Here is a 25,264-nt window from a genome sequence, read left to right as displayed (position 1 = left end):
CTCAGGTTCCTGAGCACAATGACAATAAATTTATCTTATCTTATCATATAGCAGACATTCATAAACTGGCGTCCAAAATTTGGAGAGGTGTACAAACAAAACTTATGTCTTTTTCCTTCCATGCAGAAATCTAAGAAAAAGACAGAACAGCTGTCCAGTGTCTTCAGATTGTTTGCATCATTGACATTCTTCCAGCCACAAAGAGCCGCAACCTTTCTAAAACTTGTGGTATAAAAGCAACAGCAGTCTCTGGTAATTCTGTTGAGTAGGTGCTCTAATGAAAACTCCTTAGCAGGGATCACTAGATAGGGACAGAACTAGGATATTGTTGCCTATGACTATCAGGCCTGGATTACGTACTGTTGCCCTTTCATTAGCTCCATAGTTGACACAGACTGTAAGTTATTTTCTACCATTTAATGATGTTGGTTTAGAAAGCCAGGTGTCCTCAGCCTCCTTAGTTACCATTTAGTGGCAGAATCCCTCTTTTGTATTCTTCACTATATCACCTAACAGGTTAAGTGGGGTCCCTGAGTAACTTAGCCTTCCCAAGCTCCGTGATCTCCAGAATTCCTCAGTCCATCATGTTCAGCCATTTCCCCATGCTGGCTGGGACATTCTGGGAGCTGAAGTCCACAAATTTTAAAGTTCCAAGACTTTAAAACCTCTGATCTAGAGGATGTCTAATTATACCCAGAAAAGACTTTTGCTGCTACTAAATTGCTTAGGGTACTTGGAATGGGGAAAAAATTGTTTAGAACACTGAAATTGGTTTGCTGTTTGCTCAGTAGAACTTTTAAATTAACGGCGTGATTGATTAATCACATTATACAATAGATCAGTTGAGTAAACTACTTACATTCCAGTCAATGGTAGCAAAAAAGGGATGGCGTTTAATTTCTTCAACTCCATCAAGGCCAGCCCCTGCCAAGGTAATGAAAAGACAGAGGGTGTTAGACCACAAGGTTTCTTCCCAGTTTGTTTTTTATAGCTCCCCATCACGAAAAGTAGGATGGCAGAAACAAGAGCAGAGGCTTTGGGAATGTTGAAATTATTGAATTATTATTAATTGTTGCTGAAATTATTACAGTTAATTTCCTTCAAGTAGTAAAGCAAAATATTATAATCATTGGATTACTGACTGACTACTTACGATGTGAGAATATATTAATATGTTGATATAGACTAAAATGATAACACATAAATTAAGGGTGGGACTAGTTCTATTGAGAGCCTAGTTCAAATCCACACATCAAGTTACAAAGCTTAGTGGATAAAAAGTTTAAACCATCTCATAGCACATTCTGCATTTACAGTAAATGGATAAAATGGAGTGGGACTAGCTCACCAATGTACAAAGCCTTGCCCTTTTCAAAGCACAAACAGCTCATTTGATTAATACATAAACAAATACATATTTAATCCTTATTTTAATATTCAAGCTATTAAAATATTTAAGAGCACATTTAATTTTAGACTCTCCAAAAGCTAAATTAAAATACTCCATAATTTTAAATGTTTAAGTGCTGTTTAACAGAACTGCATCTGCATTGTGATTACTTGTTTTGCAGTTTATAGAAAATTTAAGACATTTCCTTCAGTACAGTACAGGAAATTTGCACAATTTGCACATTTGCACAATGTACATTAGAACTCCCATAATGGTCAGATTGGGCATTTCTGCCTTTTCTGAGTAGAAGAGAAATTTGAAGAACTTCAATCTTTTCCAATCTATTTATGCCTCTCTTCTTCACTTCAGCTTGTTTGATTCCTTTGATTCAGCATTTTTTAAAAAAGATTTTAGATTTTACAAATTGAAATTAAGCTTTGGGAAATAAGCTCCTTTTAGAATAAGTCTGACAAACTTTGTCTATAAAAGCTCTTATCTGGTACCCATGAAGTCTTCTGTGCCCCGCAATAAGTTCTTTCCAAAGCAACAGTTTGTCTGTCCCTCCTGACTTTATAATAAATGTGAACAATATAAAGCAGGTGTACTGCAAATCAAAGTACTAGCATCCATTTTTATTCTTATTTTCAAGAATACCTCTAGGCTTCAAATGGGTCCTACAAACTTTCTTAGAATATACTAAGGAACAGTCACTGTCAAATACTCACTAGGAAAAGGGTTGCTTGGTCAGAAAACAAGCAAAGGTATTTGAGAACATCCTGAATGGAAATGAGGTGAGATACTACAGAGAGTTGTAGGTGGCATTCTGCTAAACTTTTTTATGCTATCCATGCTATCTATTTTGTGAATGTAGAACAACCCCAACAGCTATTTTGCAAGATTACCCTCAATATGTTTGCAAATTTCCAAGAGTCCCTATAGAGTAGACCAAAAGGCTGGGGACCCTGGCCATCCAAGTTCATAGTAGACAAGAGAGAATGAATTGTTTCTTGAATCACAGCTTTCAATCTTGTCACCAATGCAAAAGGATCATACATTTCAAGAATTTTTTTTCCCATATGTACCTCTTTGTGTTTTAATTATTCCACCAGTACCTCAGGGAAAAATACAAAAATAATGTTTTTTTAAAAAAATGATATAGCCTATTAGTAGCTAGACAAGTACTCAAGAGTGCTGGGGGAATTGTAAGGTTGACTCAGCCTTCCATCTGTCCAAGGTCAGTAAAATGAGGACCCAGATTGTTGGGAGCAATATGGTGACTCTGTAAACTGCTTAGAGAGGGCTGTAAAGCATTGTGAAGTGGTATATAAGTCTAAATGTTATTGCTATTGATATTTCATTGAATGGAAGCAATTAGTCAAAGGATGGGTTAATTGCTCTTGGACTTTTTCAGTTCTCAGTCTTTTTTCAATCTTGGTTTCAGAAAGCATGTGCTTCCCTTAATTTCTCACAGCAATTAAGAGACACGCAGTTTATAAATAATGTCAGAAATGCAAACTAATGTATCTAAAATACATTACAGCTATATATTTTCCACCTAAATATGCATCTTTCTTCTCTTTTGTACTACTATTTCTAGCAAAAACTTTCAGAGTTATGCAGCAACAAAGGGAAAGAAAATTTAAGGCACTTTCCCCCCTCCTCTTTCATGTATTATTTCATGGAAGATGTATAGCTCAGCCAGATGGTCATGAAATGAGCTGCCAAGAGTCCTGATAACAACTCCCCATCCAAACGCTAGCGCTGGGAGCAGCAGATCAAATGTTACCATTTTGTGGGTTACTATCACACTTCTTTAAGAGGTATTTTGAATTCATACGGAAAGCCACTAATATAAGCTTTGAAATGTTTCCATTTCTTTGCAGTTAATCTATTGTGTGTTATTTCAATGGGAAGATCAGGGTGGTGGTGGGGGGGTATGTTCAATGCAGCAATATGTTTGTCTTCCTATTTCCATTTCAAATTTATGAAAATGAAATTGCAAACAATACAATAGTATTGTTATTTCAAACATCCAAAATGCAGCATACAGCTTGCCCATCCAAAAATCCATTTTTCTCACTCTTGTATCTCTTCTCCAAATAAGCTTTTGAGTCAAACGTTATATGGTATCTATTTTATTGAAAGAAATGTAATGTGATCTACAACTTTCATTCACTACTTGTTCAGTGAAGGATAATCTGTTCAGAACCTTAATAGAAGTTGGTTAATAACAAACCCCTTTTAATGCTGTTTCTGAATGAACTAGAAATCTAAGCAAACAAATAAATAAACATTGCAGACACCTATCCACAAAATCACCAGGAATTAAATGGGACTAAAAGAGGACGATACCTTTATTTTTTTATGATAAAACCACCAGAATTGCTTAGCTTAATTATTCTTACTATTCTATGAGTGGCCAGTAATTATTAGAAAAAGTTTGAAAAAGAAGTTGTGCTCTTATCTAATGTCACAACCAAGAATAGATTTCATAGGAAGCAAAAAATTAGGCTATGAAAATTCACTTCCTTTGGGCATAATTAGGTAGATAACAATGTACCACTTGCACTGAAGAATCCCCACCCATTCAGGCCAAAACCAAACTTCATTTATTCTACAGTAGAGCAGACACCAAAACTAAAAGAACACATTACATTTTACATCTTTTCCTACAATGGAAAAAAATGTGAGAACACAAATCTAGTTCATTTGTGTAGTCCTGCTTCTCTGTGCCTCTAGCATTAGGTACTGACAGGTATTCTGTATCTGTCAGTGGATGATCTGTTGTGCTTCCATTCACGTGTAGTATCTTTTCCAACAGTCCCAAATACATCATTAATTAAAGTGAAATTACCTTGTAGCTCTCCATCATACACTGTTTAGCTGCGTCATGTATATGAGACTAATTAACTAAAGAGAAAAAACAACTGGAGAAATTTGCCACTGTATTATGCAGTAATAAAATAAATTCCCATACCTAATCTGTTAGATGGATTCCTCTTGAAAAGAGCTCGCAGCAAACTCTGAGCTTCTATGCTCAAAAACTGTGGCATTCCTAGCTTGGCTCTGAAAAAATAGGATATTTTCATACAGGAATAAAAAGCACTGTTTTTTTAAAAAAAATCTACACATCAGCAAAGTCTCAATTGAACATTTAAACTTTCTACAGACCAGGTTTTGGGATAATTTTAATTCAAATCTTTGTGCAACTTACTTAGAGAATTTGTCATTCCTTACAATTGTGGCTAAGTCATATACATACGAAGTCATAATTCTTTCTATTTGAAAGAGTTAGCAAATAGACTGTTCTCTCAGTCTTGTTTCTGTTAAATTCTCTTCTGATCCTTTGTTCTTTCAGCCATGCTATTTAGAATTTGGCAAATAAAACAAACCAAATAAAAATCCTATAAGAACATTCACCTGCATTTTTGTGCATGCTTTTTTTTAAAATGTACATTCTATGTATGCATTTCTTCTATGGTGCATATTTTTAGTTTTCATTTGCAACACTCAATCAATTGCAAAATTCTGAACAATGAAGATGTTGTTGTACGGATAGGAAGTTTACATAGCTCATTTGGCCCAGTTCATACTAAGTTTGAAATGTTTGTGTTTATGGGTGAGCTTGTGTTTCCCTTCCTAAAAGGCATAATGCTGGTGTCAGCCTCAAGATATCTTCCATAATATGTATATTCTGCATCCTAACTATTGCTTCTCTGCTGCTATGCCAATCTATTTCTTTCGGCTGTCATTAGCAACGGAGGGAGGGGGGAACTTGGAGGGGAAGAAAGCTGGAGGTGTTTTGCATTTCTTTGCTGTGGTTAGCAAGGGGAGGGGGATTCCTTTCTTTAACTTTCCATTTCTTGGCTAGCTTCTATCCCCTTTGCGCAACTGCCAACTTTTATCAAAATATGTCAAGATCAACTGACAGAAGCCTCATCACCACCTGGAGATGGCCACATGTTCTTATTCAGAACTTTTGATTGGAAGAGTCATCTGGACTTTGGGGGGGTGGGAGCATTTCCATTCCTTTGTATATGTGATCTGCCCGCCAATTTCTCAGATTCGGAATTAAATCTGTAGCTTTCACTTTATTTTCCAGTAAAAGGATAACTTTGCTCTACCCATGGAGTCTGAGTATTTCTTTCTTGGGATTTGAAGGGAGCACAGACTGACAGCTGGATTCAACCAGCACCCTGAATAGGGCACTCCTGCGTCTCATCTACTTGCAAGATGTTGGGTAGTCAAAGCAATATACAACTTGGAACAATCAGGTCTTTATTACATTGCAAAACAGTTTTTGATCCTTTTACAATAGGATTGAAGGGCACTGTAACAAGTCTTCTCTGCAGGCTGAAGAGTAAGCAAAGAGAGATTACTGGAACAGATTAACAGATTAACTTTGTTTAATGAGGCATGTGCTTAAGTAACTGCACCGGGAAAGGGATTGTGAGTGGGGATGGAAGAAACTGGAACTGGTTGTTTCCTAATTTAGGTAACAATCCTATATCTTTCCTTTCTTTCCAAATGTAAGCACGGTAATCTAATAATTCTGCTAGATCACATTTCTTATCTATTTCTGCCAACATTAAGACTTCATACAGCTAGTCAATGAGCTCCTCACTAATATTTTGAACATCCAGCTCATAATGCAATATATTGTGCCTTAGATTTAGGCAGCAGTGCTAAGTTCCCTGGTAGAACAATGGATAGTATATTGGGCTCTGAGAACATCCCAGAAGATTTCCATAATTTAAATAAGTTTCCATGCTGCAAATTGGAATTAAAAGTGGATTAAATTTTTGAATAAATTGCTGGAGTTTTCAGCTCCTTGATTAAAAGTAGTCCCTGAGCTACTAGCTACTGTGTTTTAGATATATTTGGAATGTCATTTCTTAAATTTTCTACAAGGTAATTAATATAACCCAAAAGTTTATTTTGACTTAAAGAACATAAGGTATAGCTATAAATAGATATACAAGTTGGGAATTTGCTACTCACTTGAGAATGAGTGCCATTGTTTCCTTTCGGTCTTTCCCCTGAAATGGTAGTGACCCTGTCAACATTTCAAACTGTAAAGAAGGAATAGAAATTCTAAGAAGCATGAATGTAAATATAAACATAGCATATAGTCTACTGTATTTATCTTAACAATGCAGAATGTTCATGCTCCATAAAAATTAGTACCCCCATTAAGCCCATATGTGGAACATACATGAAGTTAAGAAAGACCTCTAAGTTGTGGGCCATTATTTAAAAGAGCATAATAACAGAATAATCAAGTCTTAAGGGACCTTGAAAGTCTTCTAATTTAGCCTTCTGCTTAGCAGGAGATCCTGTACCATTCTGGATAAATGGTTGTCCAATCTCTTAAAAATTAGCAAGCCATTCCACAGATTAATTTTCTCACTCTCAGGTAATTTCTTCTTAATTCTAAGTTGGACTTCTGTTTGTTAAGCTTCCATCCATGACTTCTTGTCTTGCCCTCAAGATGCTTTGGAGAATAGGTTGACCCCCCTCCTACTTTGTGACAGCCCCTCAAATATCGGAAAACTGATATCATGTCACTCCTAGTCCTTCTCTTTGTTAGACTAAACATTCACAATTCTCAAAATGATTCATCGTATGATTGAGCCTCCAGTCCCCTAATCATCTTTGTTCTCTTCTCTGCACTTTTTCTAGAGTCTCAACAACAATAGATTCATAATAGATTCACTGGACTTTGGGTGTGAATAGTAAAATTGTTCTAATCTTATGATGATCTAATAATAAAAGTGTTTAATAATAAAAGCATTCAATGAACACATAATTGGGTGCTGTATTATACAGTCCTGTGGAAATGTACAAAAGTTACTCCAAAAGGCATTGTGCTAAAGTTCCCTGTATCTCATGACTTCCAGACAGCCAGTTGCAAAAGATCAGTAATGAACCCGGAGATGAGGCCCACACCTGCTGTATCATCAATGTGTTTTTTTTAATGATGTAAAGTGCAAGACTTTCAACTGGTGACATGGAAATATTCCCTCTTTCACAAAAGAATATATATCCTTCAAAGCCACAAAGAATGTTGAGTATCTAAAACAGTGAAAGTAACTACCTAGAAGTGGTAGAACAATGGTTCCCAATTGGACCCCACCAAGTATGTTCAACTACAACTTCCATCAGCCCCATTAATGCTGCCTGTTTGGAAGGAAGGTATTTGTTCATCAAACAAATGTATACCACGTTACAAAACATTTTTCCTGACAAAGTTTGTTCCTCTTTTCTTTTTGGCCCTAAGACCCCTCACCCATCTTTTAGACATTTCCCCCCTTAAAATCAGTTTAAGCATATTAATGGAATGCTAACATCTGCTCTACTTTGATTAAAACAAATTATAATTAGATACTAAATCTAATTTAAATAGCTCAGAGTACGTCTTTCAGCTCCATTGCAGTAAATGAAAGCAATAAAAAAGAAACTACAGTCCCCAAGGAACAGTAATTCTAGATTTGCACTGATAGCTAATTTAAAAAAGCAGAACCAGAATGATGGCAGGAAGAACTACACTAATTTTAAAAGCACTCTCATTTTTTCTGTTTGAACTAAAAAAAAGTCATTTATTTGATACAAGTAGCCTGAATCTACTGTTGCAACAGTTTATGCCTCAAGGGCCCATTCAGACAGAGTGAGACACTTTTATTTGTAGTGAAATTGACCAATAAAGAATTCTATTCTATTCTATTCTGTTCTGTTCTGTTCTGTTCTGTTCTGTTCTGTTCTGTTCCGTTCCGTTCTACTCTGCTCTGCTCTGCTCTATCTATATACTCACTCTCACACATACATACATACATACATACACATTGTTAGGAATAACATAGGTTACCTAACGTAGTTTGGGTAAAATAATATATATAGACTATGATAGTGAATTTAAGTGTGTGTCACTTGCAAAGATGTAATTTTGGGTGCGGCTGTAAATCGCCATAAGAGGGAGCAAGAGAACTTGATTGTTTGCTGACTTACTGGATTGCTTGCAGACGATGATGGATTGATGGTTTGATAACTGCGTGTTCTTTGCTGTTGCTGAAGGAAGAAAGGAGGTTTGACTTCTTCATATCTCTACTGCAAAGAGATATATTACTGGACTGATATTTGTAAGTTTACTGACCTCTTTTTCGACACTGGACTTTGCAACTGATTAATCCCCGGACGGACTGAACTTGTGTATGATATATGGACTGTTTTGACTATGCTAAAAATCTTACTGGAATAAACTATTTAACTAGCACAGTGTATCTGTTTTACTGAGTGTAAGCTACAAAAACGTTTATCTCACATATTTGCCTGCCTGCCTGACTGCCGTGCAGATTCTGCTAGGGTGTATATCCCTAACACACATTGTTCTTGTTTTCTTCTGTTTCTGCATTTTCTATTTTTTATTATTATACTTTTTTATTTTGGGTCTTTCCTTTTTATTTGTAATGCTCAATACAATTATTATTAAAAAAAGGAAAACCTCAACATTGTTTTGGGAATTTTTTCTTAAAAGGATATGCACCTTCCACAAAATTGTAGGATTTGTCAACAAAATCACTTAATATGGTGAAAGCCAATTGTTGGGGAGGGAAAGAAAGGCAGCAATGATAATTTTTTTTAGCAGGATGATGAAAATGACATTTCTTTCAACATACAAGATGTACCTGCCCACATACAGTAGGAGGAAATACCTGAGAAACATTTGCTAAACTGATTCTAGCTGCTTTTGCATAATATTACTATGCAAAATATTTGTTGATTTTAAAAGTTCAACTTACATTACAGATCAAACCAACATAGGAAGAAAAACAGCATGACAGAGACTACAAAATCCATATGTGACCTAATTTTATGGGTACACAAGTCTATATATCAATAGCAGATTAAGAACAGATTTTCTAAATACGACCTGCATGTAGACCAAATAATGAAAAATAAATGTTATCAGCAGAATCCCCAAAGTTTAACGAGGTATATGGAAGGGGGAGGAGAGAGGAAAAATAAACAGCTCAACAAAATCTAACCATACTTAGTAGTTTTAGAAATCTGAATGTCATTAGGAGTGTAATATGAAACACACACACACCAAATACAGTGTACTATAATATCCTATTGTATGTCTATTACTATAAACTAATCATCTCCCTTTTTAGAAGAGTAAGTGGAGAAGACAAGTATGGAGACAAGAGAGAGTGAAAGAGGAGAAAGGTGAGAGGCGTTTCTTGTCAAGGACAAGTAAGAGACACAACATTATGAGCTGTGGTGGTGCAATTGTTAGAATGCATTATTGTAGGCTGTCTGCCAACTGCCAGAAGTTTGATTCTCACTGGCTCAAAGTTGCCTCAGCCTTCCATCCTTCGAGGTGAGTAAAATGAAGACCCAGATTGTTGGGGACAATATGCTGACTCTGTAAATCGCTTAGAGAGGGCTGTCAAGCTCTATGAAGTCGTATATCAGTGCTAGGTGCTATCTCTCACATTTCTATATGCCAAGAGAAAAGAAGAATATGCAATAGTCTACAACCCAAGATGAGGAATGTAAAAGTACCGTATCAAAAAGCTTCAGTGGGAATCAAAGTCAATCCCAGATCTTGAAATAGTACAAGCAATCCCAAGGTCTAATAAGAAAGCCTGGTCAGATTCTGGGCATGCTAGAAAATGACATTTCTTTCAACATACAAGATGTACCTGCCCACATACAGTAGGAGGAAATACCTGAGAAACATTTGCTAAACTGATTCTAGCTGCTTTTGCATAATATTACTGTTAGGTATAACATTGATACCAAATATGGTTTGGGTGAATAAATATATAAAACTTAGATATCATGGTTTAAGTGCTTATCACTTTAAGCACAATGTTGCAGACAATTAGCCGATTAAGGGTGCGGTTAGAAGTTACAATATAAGGAAGCATTAGAAGCTGGAAAGCTTACTGTGGTTTACTGTGTGTTACTGCGACTAACTGTGTCTTACTGTGACTAACTGTGAATCCTGTCTGCTACTGTTTGCTGATTTACTGCGTAATTCTACTGTTCTACTGTTTGAGCGTCTTGCTGAATATCCAGCGATTGTTCCTCTGGAGAGAGGCACCGGAGGAGGAGAAGATATCTTTATCGGCTGATAAAGATATTGTAAGGACTCTTAACTTGGACTATACTAGTGAGTCTTACTGGATGGAAATACTGTGAATGACTTAATGGACTGAATGACAATGCTTTGAACTCTAAATGGATTAAAAACTATTTAAACTACAAACAGTGTTTGTGTTCAGTGTGTGTATACTCTGGGGCCCTTCCTGGCTTGACTACTGCTGCAATACTCTGCTAGGGGTTAATCCCCAAACACTAACATTGGTTATGGGCCCAGCAGCATAGTCTAACTAACCAGGATATAGCAGAGAGAGTTGGTGTGAGTTGCACATTACTGTAAAAACAAACTGTTTTAATTAGTTTAAAATAGTCAAAATATCTGAAGAGTAATGGCACAAGTAAATTTGTCACAACTGTCCATGATATCCAGGCTGGACGGAACAAACTATGTTTCATGGTCAATGAAATGTAGTTTACTTCTACGCAGAGAAGGTTTGTGGGACATTATAGCAAACCCACCAGATGTGAGTAGCTGGGATCCTGCTGATGATGATGATAACGAAAAGTTACAAGACTTTAAACTGAAGAATGAGCAGGCTTTATGCATCATAGGACTGACTCTCTGTGATCAGCAGCTTGTCCATATTCGTGGAGAAGAAAATGCTGCAACTGCTGGGAGAACCTCAGGAAGATTTATGTTCGGGACAGTGTAGGAGCACATATAAATCTTACACGGAAGCTTTTTCTAACGCATCTTCAGAGGAATGGAGATATGTTAGTTCATTTAAACTGTATGAAGAGCATTTTTCAAGAATTGCAAGAAAAAGAGCTTATATTTAATGAACTGCAACAAGTCTACATAATATTATCTTCATTAGATCAAAGCTATGATGACTATGTGACTTCGTTAGAGGTATTGCCAAAAGAAAGCCTCTCATTAACCGAGATTACAGGCAGGCTACTAGAAGAAGCCAGAAGAAGGCGTGAGCGTGACGAGCTGAGAGAAGATAAGAAAGAAGAGAAATTATCTTCAAAGCCTGTAAGAAACCAGCTAAGCAAAGTACAGCACCTGGAAGAAGAGAATTTATCTTCGACGGCATACACAATTAAAAAGTGTTTTAATTGTGGAGGCAGAGGACATTTGGCAAGATTCTGCAAAAAGAGAAAAAGCCAGAATATAAAAAAGCCAAAGAAAGCATTTGAACTAGCCACGTTTAGCAACTCTGATGTGAAGAATGATATATGGGTGGTTGACAGTGGCGCATCCCACTGCATCACAAGAGATAAGACAAAATTTATAAAAATGTCTAAAAGCTCTCAACATATATCTCTTGCAAACGGCTGGAATCTTAACGCGAAAGGTCAAGGTTTTGCACATTGTCCGTGCATAAACCAGGATATAAAAATGTTGTATGTACCGCAAACTAAAGTTTAATTTGCTTTCAGTAAGGGTATTAGATAAATTAGGTTATGTAATTACTTTTAAAGATAATAATTGCATAATTGAAAAAGATAACAAAAGGGTAACTGCAGCTTTAAATGGAACATTATATGTCTTAGATAATAGTAAGAAAGGGGAGGCACAGACTGTATTTAATAATATAAAACCTCATGAAGAATGTATCCATTTATTGCATAGGCGTTTGGGGCATGTAAATTTTAAAATGCTAAAACGTACAGTTGAGTTATCTGAAGGAATAAGGTTAAAACCTTGTGATAAATACCGTATTTATTGGCGTATAACACGCACTTTTTCCCCTGAAAATAGGGGGCAAATGATGTGGCGTGTTATACGCCGATATAATGTTAAGAAGCCTTCGGTGAATGCTGCTGGGATCGGGGATCAAGGACACAAATGAAAGAAGGGGAGGGAGGAAGCAACCGAAGCCTGTCCTTCTCTCTGGGTCAGCTCTCTCAGTCGCTCTCTCGCTCCTCCACCAGCACAGGAAGAAACTGCTTCAAAGAAGCGGGGGCTTCCTGAAGCGCCCGTTTCTCCCCCACCCCACCCGCCCGCCCGCCCGCCCGCAGTGCTCCGTTCTGCCTGCCTGCCTGCCTTCGTTAATGGTTGAATCGGAACAGCTTCGGCTGAGTAAAAGAGGCGAATAGTTATTATTCTCAGCCGAAGCTGCTCCCAAACAACCAGAAACTAAGGCAGGCAGGCAGGCAGGCAGAATGGGACACTGTGGATTGAAGCGCGGGGGTGGGAGTGGGGGTGAAACGGGCGCTTTCCTGAAATTTCCCTCTTAAAATGAAGATGCGTGTTATACGCCTGTGCGTGTTATACGCCGATAAATCGGTATTTGCGTTGTAATGTTTGCTGTGAAGATAAGAGCAAAGTATTGCCTGCAAATAGGCTAAATGGTTTCAAAACAAAAGAACCTTTAGAAGTAGTATTTGCAGACATAATAGGTCCAAAGAAACCCAGTATGGGGGGTGCTAGATATATACTGAGCATTATGGACCATTATTCTAGATATGGGTTTTGCTATTTAATGAAAAGCAAAACTGAAACATATCAACATTTTTTCAATTGGCTTAGGTTTGCTGAAAGAAAGTCTAAACGACAACTGATAACCCTGGTGACAGATAATGGTACGGAATTTATTAATAACAAATTCCAGAACAGACTTAAGGTAGCTGGAATAGAGCATAAGAAGTCTGCTCCATACAGGCCAGAACATAACGCTTTTATTGAAAGAAGAGGCCAAACACTACAGGCAATGGTTAGAACAATGTTAAATGATTCTGGGTTACCTGATTCTTTGTGGGGGGAGGCTACAATGTGTGCTAATAACATATTGAACAACGTTGTTAATACAACAACAGGTGAAATACCATTTAGCAGGTGGCATGGCAGGAAACCTGACCTAAGTTACCTGCACACATTTGGTGCACCAGCATGGGTGCATATTCCTGCACAACTCAGAAAAAAAAGGGCAACATAGAGCTAAAAGATTTTTCTTCGTTGGTTATCAGGCAAACCATAGGGCATATAGATTTTGGGAGAAAGGCACATCTAAAGTGTTATGTAGTGCTAGTGCCCAATTTCTAGAACATGAAGGATGGGAGAAATTAGAACAGGATGCCAATAAAGATGTAATTATTGAATCCTATAGAAATCCCATTAGTTATCCCTGTAACTTTAAAAATAAAGTAAAGAGAAAATACAGGATGAGATAGTGCCCATAAAGGAATAAACAGATTCAATAGCTGAACAGGATGAGGAAGATGAACAGGTAGTAGTTCAACAAAGTCCTCCTGTAAGCCCTGTAATTCCCAGAAGAACTACACGTATATCTAGACCGCCTGATAGGTACCAGGCTAACACAGTGTGCCAGATTAATCAAGTTCCTAATTCTGTTGAAGAAATTAAAAAGTATCCTACTAAGGAAAAAGAAAGATGGTATGCAGCAATGAATAAGGAAATGAATTCATTAAGAGATATGAAAGTGTATGAGAATGCCAAATTACCTGTAGGTAAGAAATCCATTGGCTGCAAATGGATTTTTAAGGTAAAAACAGATAAAAATGGTAATTTAATCCATAAGGCAAGGTTAGTAGCCCAAGGTTTTAGGCAGAATGCCAATGACTACGATGAGGTGTTTGCACCTAGTCTTAAGGCAGCAACCTTGAGGGCAGCTTTAGTGTGGGCAGCTAGTAAAAAACTATATAGTTAACCATCTAGATGTGGAAACTGCTTACTTGCACGCCCCATTAAAACATATTATTTATATGAAAAAACCTGTTGATATTAAAAGTGAAAATAAGGATAATAATGATTGTTGGTTGTTAAAGAAAAGCCTCTATGGTCTAAAACAATCAGGCTATGAATGGAACCAGTATATTGTAAAGGAACTAGACAATATAGGATTTAAAGCTGGTTTAGCCGATCCATGTCTGTTTAAGAGGGAGACAAATGGGAAAGTATCATTATTATTACTATTCACAGATGACATTGCATTGATTACTGAAACTAATGATGAAGCAAATAAAATAATAGCATCATTAGGAAAGAGAATAAAGATCAAGCAATTAGGGGAGATAAAGAAGTATCTCGGTTTGAATATAAAGAAAACACGGAAAGGTTTTAAGATATCTCAGGAAGATAAGATAAGCAAATTGCTAAAAGATTACAAGATGGAGCTTTGTAAGCCAGCTAAGACTCCAATGAGTCAGGAGTTTAGCAACACTGATGAACAAAGCCCGGAGTTTGATAAGGTGATTTATCAATCTTTAATTGGTAGTTTGAGTTATATTAGTAATTGGTCTAGACCAGATATTTCGTACTGCGTGAATCAGTTGGCTAGATTCAATTCTGCACCGTGTGAAAAGACACTGGAATGCAGCTAAGAGGATATTAAGATATCTTAAAAGACAATGAATTATTCATTGTATTTAGAACCAAAGGGTGATTTAATTTTGAGTGCTTATGCAGATGCTAGTTTTGCATCAGAAAGAGACACTAGAAAGTCGACTTCAGGAACAGCCATAATGCTGGGTAAGACATTAATAGGCTGGAAGTCAATAAGACAAAAGCATATAAGTTTGTCTACTATGGAGGCAGAATTCTCCTGTTTATCTCTGTTATGTACAGAATTAATAATGTATAAACAAATGTTAATTGATATAGGTATAACTGTGGATTATCCTATAATTATACATGAAGATAATCAGGCAGCAATTCAAATGGCCACAAATATTGCAGTAAAAACAAGGAGCAAACATACAGATCTAAGATACCTAAACGTGAGACAATCTGTAAGAAGTAAGATGATTCAGCTAGAGTACTGTATGTCAGAGGACAATTTAGCTGATAATTTTACTAAAGCCCAAGGTGCCAGTAAGCACCAGGAGAGTTGTGAAAAATATGGGATTAGATTGTAAAGGTATTATATATTTATATCACCCAAAAGGGAGTATGTTAGGTATAACATTGATACCAAATATGGTTTGGGTGAATAAATATATAAAACTTAGATATCATGGTTTAAGTGCTTATCACTTTAAGCACAATGTTGCAGACAATTAGCCGATTAAGGGAATGCGGTTAGAAGTTACAATATAAGGAAGCATTAGAAGCTGGAAAGCTTACTGTGGTTTACTGTGTGTTACTGCGACTAACTGTGTCTTACTGTGACTAACTGTGAATCCTGTCTGCTACTGTTTGCTGATTTACTGCGTAATTCTACTGTTCTACTGTTTGAGCGTCTTGCTGAATATCCAGCGATTGTTCCTCTGGAGAGAGGCACCGGAGGAGGAGAAGATATCTTTATCGGCTGATAAAGATATTGTAAGGACTCTTAACTTGGACTATACTAGTGAGTCTTACTGGATGGAAATACTGTGAATGACTTAATGGACTGAATGACAATGCTTTGAACTCTAAATGGATTAAAAACTATTTAAACTACAAACAGTGTTTGTGTTCAGTGTGTGTATACTCTGGGGCCCTTCCTGGCTTGACTACTGCTGCAATACTCTGCTAGGGGTTAATCCCCAAACACTAACAATTACTATGCAAAATATTTGTTGATTTTAAAAGTTCAACTTACATTACAGATCAAACCAACATAGGAAGAAAAACAGCATGACAGAGACTACAAAATCCATATGTGACCTAATTTTATGGGTACACAAGTCTATATATCAATAGCAGATTAAGAACAGATTTTCTAAATACGACCTGCATGTAGACCAAATAATGAAAAATAAATGTTATCAGCAGAATCCCCAAAGTTTAACGAGGTATATGGAAGGGGGGAGGAGAGAGGAAAAATAAACAGCTCAACAAAATCTAACCATACTTAGTAGTTTTAGAAATCTGAATGTCATTAGGAGTGTAATATGAAACACACACACACCAAATACAGTGTACTATAATATCCTATTGTATGTCTATTACTATAAACTAATCATCTCCCTTTTTAGAAGAGTAAGTGGAGAAGACAAGTATGGAGACAAGAGAGAGTGAAAGAGGAGAAAGGTGAGAGAGCGTTTCTTGTCAAGGACAAGTAAGAGACACAACATTATGAGCTGTGGTGGTGCAATTGTTAGAATGCATTATTGTAGGCTGTCTGCCAACTGCCAGAAGTTTGATTCTCACTGGCTCAAAGTTGCCTCAGCCTTCCATCCTTCCGAGGTGAGTAAAATGAAGACCCAGATTGTTGGGGACAATATGCTGACTCTGTAAATCGCTTAGAGAGGGCTGTCAAGCTCTATGAAGTCGTATATCAGTGCTAGGTGCTATCTCTCACATTTCTATATGCCAAGAGAAAAGAAGAATATGCAATAGTCTACAACCCAAGATGAGGAATGTAAAGTACCGTATCAAAAAGCTTCAGTGGGAATCAAAGTCAATCCCAGATCTTGAAATAGTACAAGCAATCCCAAGGTCTAATAAGAAAGCCTGGTCAGATTCTGGGCATGCTAGTACAAGGGAAAGTTAGAACTGATTTTTTTTCTTTAGCAGTTGACTGCTCTTTGCTCAAAGCTTTATGCATTACTGTCTAGCCCCACATGGTTGGTAAGACCAAAGATGCAAGAGCAGTGTGGATTTCAGGAAGCTGTCTTCCAAATACCCAAACTTGGCTCTAGAAAAAGGACAGAACATTAGGGATAAATTCCTCAAAGCCTTGGACTTCTAGATTATTCCTGTACTTAGTGCACCACTTGGTACCAGGTGCGTGGGAGCCAAAAGGCAGAAGGACTTGGCTCTTCCTTGATGGATTTGAGAATAGACCTCTCCAGTCTCCCAGGGTTTCTTCTGTTCCTAGGAGGGTGAATTCATCTGAGGAGATCATGGCACTTCTCATTAAAAGCTGCAAGCCATGCCATTAAATATTATATTTCAGTCCTTTCACTGTTCTACCTTGTGATTAACAGGAATCAAATTCTAACATTTCTGAAAGGTAACAGCTCACAGCAGGAAGGAGAGGAGGTGATGGTGGCTATGGCTATGTGATTTAGGCACATAAAACAGGGTCAGGTTCCAACTGCATGACTGCAGTCATTTTCTTGCCTTTTTTTTAAAAAAAAAAACATGCCTACTAGGCATTTCAGGTAGGCCTGGTTAAAAAGCAGACCTTGCAGAATTCCAGAAATACTTATTATTGTGGTAGAATTTAATAAAAGAATCTTTAAAGTCAATGCTAGTTTCATCTGTCTCCCCCTTTATACTAAACACAATTAAAATGAGTTTCTTTCTCATGCTTCCTTCTATCTTTAAATTGTATACTTCTTGACTAAGTCCCTGCTTAAATGGCTTGCTCCTATCAGCTTTAAGTTCCTTTACAATCTCTTCTTGTAGATACTCTTGGCTTGAGCTAAAACCTTCTTCATGTGAGGGTAGGAAAACAATGCCACTTAAGGATGAATCTGCCCGTTTGTATCACATTTCTGGCATTTCCTGTAGTTCCGAAATAATATAGACATCATGATGGCAGTTTCTATAATCTGGCATCAGATGCTGTCTGACATTGTCTAAGGTTACTTCCATAAAAAGAAGCCAACTATTGTTAGAGGGCTGAAGATGTTGCCTTGAATAATGGCTCCATCACAATTCAGAGGATGAAAAGAGAATGAATGAAGGTTTTACAGAGAGAGGGGACTGACTGCCTAAATTATACACTGCCCAGCAGAGTCCTGAAAAGCACTTCAAGATGTGCACAACAGAGAGGTATTAATAAAAATTCCAAATTATGGATTATGCATTATGAAAGACAGGCCTTTTAATCAAATGTTCATTAAGACTTCATGAGGATGCTTTATTATTGACTTCCCCATTTTAAAACATTGGGGTAGGGGGTAAAAATTGGCTACTATAACTGATGGGAATTTGTGAATGTTGAGAAGTAAGCTGTTGGTTTTCTGGTTAAACACATATGAATGAATGAGTGCTATTGAATATATATTCCATAGTGATCCTTAGGTTGGGCCATGGGTTTACCTAGTCCATGAATGCCAACTAACAGTGATTCCTTAGCATTTTATGCATTAATTTTTTTCCGTCTAATATAATGGTATGAGGAGAAAGACCACATTACCTTCTGCATGAAAATCCATGTAATCTAACACTGAACCAAACCTTGGTCATAAACACAGCCTCAGCCTCAGAAACAGAGGACATAATCTCAGAACAAAATCAGACATTTCAAAAATGGTCAACTCATGGAGAACTGAACCACTTTCAGCTGCACGATGCTGTAAGAGGACCAGACCACATCCAGTTGCTCCCTAACATCTCTGCCTTCCAACTGGTCTCTTTTGTCCTTTTTCTAATGCCTTATTTCTTCCCCAACTACTTGCATTTCCAGTTTCTCTATCAAAAACGTCCAGTTTCTGAATGACTAGTTAGCCACTTCATAATCCTTAAAAGACCAGTCTCTGACAATATAATTTCCCTCTCTTTCGACCACTCTTTTTAAAAAATAATTCAACTGTCTATAAAATAAAGCCCTCCTGTCTCCTAGCAACAGCAGGCTAGGGATGGGGATGCTGCACTTCCCTAATAAGCCATAGCTGTGGCAGACGCAGACATGCTAGTGCTAGTGCTCTCGTACTCCAAATTGGATTAGATGTAAAAAAAAAAAAAAGAGATTATACACCTTTGGAGCGTAAACCCTCCACAAAAGAGGGCACAGTGGAAAAACTGCAGGAAAAACTCAGTCACAGTACAGAAAGTTGAGATCTGGGGGAAAGTGATTTCATAAGAAAATGGAAAGTTCTGCAGTCAATTCCATGGCAAAAGAATTAGTATCAAAATGGGCAGGGCAGGCACTACCAGGGTGCAAATGTCTGTAAGAACAGATTAGGAACAATTCTCATCCCTAAGACAGGCATATTATGCTGAGCTATGAAAGCAGTTATTATTATTTATGTCACCATCAAAGCTGACACCAAATAGAGCATAGAAAAACTCAAAAAAGAAAAAATAGTGCAAGATCAGAAGATATGGAGAGACCCGGCCCATAGAATCACCAAGAGTCCAACCCAACTGAATGGAGATCATCATCATCATCATCATCATCATCATCATCATCATCATCATCATCATCATCGTATGGATTCAGTTTTTTCCTAAATATTTCTTAAAAGGGCTAACACCCAGCTTAAGGTTTACTGTAGCAATCCTACATGGAGGAAAAAGAAGACAACACAGCATTCGGCCTTGTGTGACATATCAAATGACTCAATGAAACCTGTCTAAGGCAAAGAAAATAAGTACTGTAGCTGGAATTAAAAGGAAAGTAAAAAGGTTGGGAAAAACCCAGGAGATAAAATCTTATTTAATATATAAATTAATAAACAAACATTTTGTTTTGGCAATAGCTAGTTGCCAAGACATGGTAAGAATGCCAAGAAATGACAGGAATAAAAACCTTAGCAGTCTGGCATGTACAACTTCCTACATACTACTTTTACCGCCAATGAATTACTGTACTGGTGATTTCAGAGATGAGAATGCTTCAGTAGACACATGATTCATTGATTACTTCTACCTAAGGATATAGCCTTCCTCCATGCAAAATTAAATACCAAAGCATCAAGATTCAGAAAGAAACTACCAAAAAAATCCTACAAAGGTTGAGGGCAGCTTTTCATCCAGGATAAAGAATGTCCATCGTGCCCTTGGAGACAGCAGTGGCTGGTACCCCCCAAACTATCCACAGAACTGTGAAAAACTGTACAAATTACATGCAGTCCATTAGTTAAAATTACATCAATTGTATAATTATAGACTGAAGTCATTAATATCTGGACTGCAGGAGCTTTAAGGGCTGAAACCACATTTTAAGACAAAAGAGGATTGGTGTTAACACAATACAGGAAATGGCCCTAAACATCTGCAGCCAATTTTTACTCCACATTTATATTTAGATACGGATATCCAGCTTGCAGTTTTGTATGAAACAGACTCTGGATTTAATCCTGAGTGCTTTCACTTGAAGACGAAGAATCCCTAGAGTGTGGAAAAAGTTCTATTTAAGACTTTGCCTCTTACAGTAAACCATACTGAGCTAGAAGAACTAATATCCTGATCACTTCTTTAGAATTTAATAGGACGGAACCTAAAACTTGTGGACTTCAACTCCCAGAATTCTCCAGCTAGCTATGCCATGCTATGCTGGCTGGAAAATTCTGGGAGTTGAAGTCCACAAGTCTTAAAGTCAGGGGTGGGATTCTACCGGTTCTGTCCGGCTCTGTAGAACCAGTAGCTCTGAAAAGCAGCAGACATAGAACTGGTTCTATGTCTGCTGTTGTTTTGGCGCCCCCGCGGGCTCTTACCTGACCTTTATTTCCTGCTTTTTCAACCTCAGCTGCTTTGCACGACACAGCTACGGTTGAAAAAGCAGGAAAAACGTTCTGTTCGGGTGAGCAGTGCTGCTCAGCTGTCCAGGCTGCAAGCTGACGACTTTTCACAGGGGCACGTGCATGCGAAGCGCATGCAAAATGCAAATCACCGAACTGGTAGTTACACCGGTCGGATCCCATCCCTGCTTAAAGTTGCCAAGTTTGGGGACCCCTGATCTAAACAAAGCCTTTATCTAATCCACAGTGGTGATAACCTTGAGAGGAATCATGTAAATGCAAAAAATTCCCACACTCATAAATATGCTCCTCGCAATAAGCTTACATTCTTGTATTGATGTGTCAATCAATTAGCGAATTGCAAAAACTCCTTACCATTAGGACACCAAAAGACCACCAGTCTGCACTCTGGGTGTGTCCTCGCCGGTTGACCACTTCTGGTGCCATGTATTCTATTGTCCCACAAAATGAATAAGCCCTCTTGTCATGATCAATGGCTTCCTTGCTCAAGCCAAAATCTTAAAAAAAAAAAAGAATATATTACATACTGTTACTTATCTTGAATATTCCAAATAAAGTGCAGGTAGAACTCAATTTACAACCAGAACTGAGCCCAAAATTTCCACTGCTAAGGTAAAACAGTGGTTAAGTGAGCTTTGTCTCATTTTATGTTTTCTTTGCCACAGTTGTTAAGTGAATCACTACAGTTATTAAGTTAGTAACATGGTTGTTAAGTCCATCTGGCTTCCCCATTGCCTTTGCTTGTGAGAAGGTTGCAAAAGGTGATCATATGGTCCTGGGACACTGTAATAAATACATACCCTTTGCCAAGCATCCAAATTTTGATCATGTGACCATGGGGATGCTGCAATAGTCTTAACTGTGAAAAACAGACATAAGTCACTTTTTCGGTGCCATTGCAACTTTGAACTGTCACTAAACAAATGTCAGTCAAGGACTGCCTGTATTAGTGCACCAAAAGTACATTTATCCATAGTTATTTCTTTCTTGCTCAGTTTTGGATTTCAACTCACATCAGTCCAATATATTCCCAGGACTAAAGACTGACTATGTCTACCTAAGGAAACAGCTCTCCTGAACCTGCACACTTATCTGGTTGCAGAGGCAATGTTGCAAGTTACTCAGATGAATACTTTCTATTCACTATTTCAAAATGTTGTTGGGCACATTGTTATCTTGGCTGCTCCAGGCTGCTAGGAGTGCTAAAATTAAAGCAGCTATGAGGTATACTTCATAATGAGTCCTGATGGCAACCCATATGTGCTGGGTACTGTGTCATCAAGTTGATGTATGATAGAAAACACAGATACAGCTGCTGTAGAAAGATAATTCTTACCTGTAATCTTAATGTGTCCTTCTTCATCTAGAAGAATGCTGGAAGACAACATCATGAAAAGTTATTATATTAAACCAAAGCAGATGCCTAGAACGGTAATTTGTAACTTGAACAATGACAAACAACATTCTTGATTTTCCTCTCCTCCTCCTATGTGTAGTGATACATTCTTCAAATTTGTTTATATTCATTCTTTAAGAATGAAATTAAGAAGAGATACAGTACATAATTCTCCCATCTCAAGATTTGTTGCTTGAAAAAGAAAATTACAGTCTCTTTTTTAGGTAGAGTTATCTTTTGTCATGAAAAGTAACTTGAAAGGAAGTGGTGTTCTATAAAACTAAGGCAGACTGATAAGAAACTGTCACTGCATGCAAATGAATAATTAACACTAACAGCTGTCGCTACTATTATTTAATAAATAATATTTTGTCCTTAATGTGTTGCCTTTTGACAAATCTTGCTTCCTTGAATAATGATTGTATATCAGTTGCACCACTTGTTTCTCAATAACACTATATTTAAGAAAACAATCCAGTTCTGCGATCTTTTGATCTATAGATAATTCAAAGAACACCAACAGCAACTGATCCTCCTGTAAGAAAGAGACAGTGAATCTACATTGTTTTTCTTTCTTTCTAAGGCTTATCAACCCTTCTATTTTTTCCTAAAAGAGGCAGTGATGTTGTCACTGGTAATTTAAACGAAGCTCAGGCAATGGAAAAGTAGCATAATCTGAAAAGTATTTACTGGAAATTGGTCAGCATGGCAAGGAACAGGCAAAAGTATGGCCTATGCCAAATATGGGAAGAACACAGTGACCTTTCTTTCTAGAGTGGTGCAGTGGACTATGGGTGGTGCTTTTGCCTCACAATAAGGAAGCTGTGAGTTTGATTCTAGATAGAGGCAGATATTTATCTCTCAGGGCACAATGAGAATGACATTAACTTTTAATGGAATGCATTTTTTAAGATCAGTATGCCTCAAAACAATTCATAATATGCTCATGTTTTTACAGGCAACTTTTTAAAAAAAAATGCATTTTCAGAATCTGCCCCTGAAATAATCCCCTCTACATGAGATATATTGAACATTTAGACTCTTCAAACAAATATCCTAGTTGAGCTTCCACGGGCTTCAATAATCTCTCTCTCATCATCTATCTTACTCTTGACCAGATGATGCAATATATTTATTTTCTTGACAGTCTGCGAAACATCTTACCTGACTAAGAAGTATTATGTATGTTACAAGCCTACCAATCATTCATAAATAGTTGCATGTACTTTCTCTTTTATTCTTAATACACTAAAAATACACTCTTTGCAGTAGAGAGAATTATCTTTCCTGAAGCTGGAGATGTCAATCATCAGAGTGGGTGTGGCACTTTTTGTTTGTTTGTTTGGAGGAATTCTGCCTGCTCATTTTGGAACAGACAATTTAGGCGGTAGAATGATTATTAGATCTTGCATAATTTAATGTACATTTTGTGACTACAACAAAGTAACTTCATTTCAACTAATGTGTTTCCATATTAACTTACTTTTCCGGTTTCAAATCTCTGTATATAATACCCAGACCATGAAGATGATCTAAAGCCAAGGCCAGCTCAGCTAAATAGAACTTAACATCTTCTTCTGTAAACATTACCTGGAAATGAAAAAATAATAGCAAAGAGTGCATCATATACAGGAGAAAGTTTATTTGTATGGAGTAGATTCAGTCATATTTAAAGCAAATCAGGAAAGTCAATGTCATTTAGAATGGTCACAACTTAGGATCAAGGCTAACTTTAGATTAACCTTATCGATTTTTTTAAAGGAACAATGACAAGCCAGGACTTCAACAAACAGAGCAGAAGTAATTTGGAATTAGAAGGAATTACATTAGGTGGAGGGTCCATAGCAAAGCAATATGCAATAAAATGGATTTTGCATCTACAGATAAAGCTGGACAAATTTCTGCCTGAAACTGTGGACAGCTACCAGTCATTGTTCACAAGAAAGTCCAAATTGCCTCTTCAAAAAGCATCTTTGGGACAACTGTGACTGAGAATCTCCACAGACATTTAAAGAGGATTTTGTCCTATGTAGCACAATTGGGTATTGCACCATGTTTCATACACAAAAGTAAAAATGCCAATTCTCATATAACTGACTGCATTATGCCCCTTTTAAAGCTTACTCAGTATTGTTAATATATACAGTAATAGATTTAAAGTTTGAGAAAACAAAAGCCAAATAGATTTGATTCTGTTTTCTGTTTTCTCCAAGCCTCCAAACTTTTTTTTTACAACACGATTGACAAAATGCCCCATAAAATAAATAAATCTGCTTAACCCTTCATAAGATTGCTTTTGCTATCTTTCCAATTTTTGAAAAAATTACAGGGGAAGTTGTTTAAGTATGGATAAAAAGCAGAAAAAAGTTCAAGACACCATGATGAAATCATCATTTCCTTTCAAAATAAACATGCAGTTTTCCCTCTCCAATGTTGTTCTCTTTATAAAACCATTATTCTGAGCTTAAAACTTTCATAGTGGTTTATTTCCAGAATTTCAATTATCTGTGATTAATATGTATGTTAAAACAAAAAGGATCTTGGCTGGTTTTCCCTTCCCTCAAAGAACAATTCCTAGATATACAGGATATAGGAAGCAGCCAGCAAGGACCAAGTGAAAAGAATATTCTATTTAGGTTTCATCATGCATTTTATGAATCCTTTGCTTTTTTTTTTTTTAAAGAAAACTAAAGTTGATAAGGTGCATTTAAGGAATAACTACAGGATGACTGTGTCTTATTATTTGATGATCTCTGTTGCCCAGGAGGTTGAAAGCCACAGGAAGAAAAACAGCAGGCAGTTCTACTGTGGTCAAAGAAAAGGCACCCAGGAAGAGACTTTTAAAGTCTGTCTGCTCAAAGGTATTGACAACACCCATTTGGTATTGGCACGGCTGCTTAGAAAGAAATAAGAGCTGAATAATCACTGTGGTTTACCCAGACTGAAAGCTCTGAAGAGCAACAAAGGTAAGAAAAAGGTGACTATATTATTATTATTAACAGTAATAATAGCTGTGGTAATACAATGATAAGTGAATAGTG

At 37.1% G+C, this 25,264-nt stretch overlaps 1 protein-coding gene and 1 long non-coding RNA gene across 2 annotated transcripts in view; both read right to left on the bottom strand.

Annotated features, from left to right (window-relative positions):
* The window catches only part of LOC113417040 (ribosomal protein S6 kinase alpha-2), a 68,931-nt gene extending 45,079 nt beyond the window's left edge, over positions 1-23,852 (bottom strand). The window contains exons 1-6 of the mRNA XM_087969069.1: positions 23,707-23,852; positions 22,164-22,201; positions 21,182-21,324; positions 6,392-6,462; positions 4,368-4,456; positions 860-924 (exon numbers count right to left, since the gene is read on the bottom strand). Coding sequence (XP_087825195.1) covers positions 860-924; positions 4,368-4,456; positions 6,392-6,462; positions 21,182-21,324; positions 22,164-22,201; positions 23,707-23,849 — 549 coding nt within the window. The 5' untranslated portion in view covers positions 23,850-23,852. The remainder of the gene's footprint in view (positions 1-859; positions 925-4,367; positions 4,457-6,391; positions 6,463-21,181; positions 21,325-22,163; positions 22,202-23,706) is intronic.
* Positions 4,511-6,385, bottom strand: LOC148132875 (uncharacterized). Its single transcript, XR_015750237.1, has 2 exons — positions 5,580-6,385; positions 4,511-5,055 (listed from the first exon to the last, which is right to left on the bottom strand). It is a non-coding gene; the product is annotated as an uncharacterized LOC148132875 (long non-coding RNA).
* Positions 23,853-25,264: the final 1,412 nt, after the last annotated feature.

The sequence above is a fragment of the Notechis scutatus genome, chromosome 1, assembly GCF_049901735.1.
Source record: "Notechis scutatus isolate UNSWTSFEM ecotype Mainland chromosome 1, rNotScu1.2, whole genome shotgun sequence".
NCBI lineage: Eukaryota > Metazoa > Chordata > Lepidosauria > Squamata > Elapidae > Notechis > Notechis scutatus.
The sequence above is the reverse complement of the archived record's forward strand: the minus strand, read 5'-3'. Positions and strand labels throughout refer to the sequence as shown.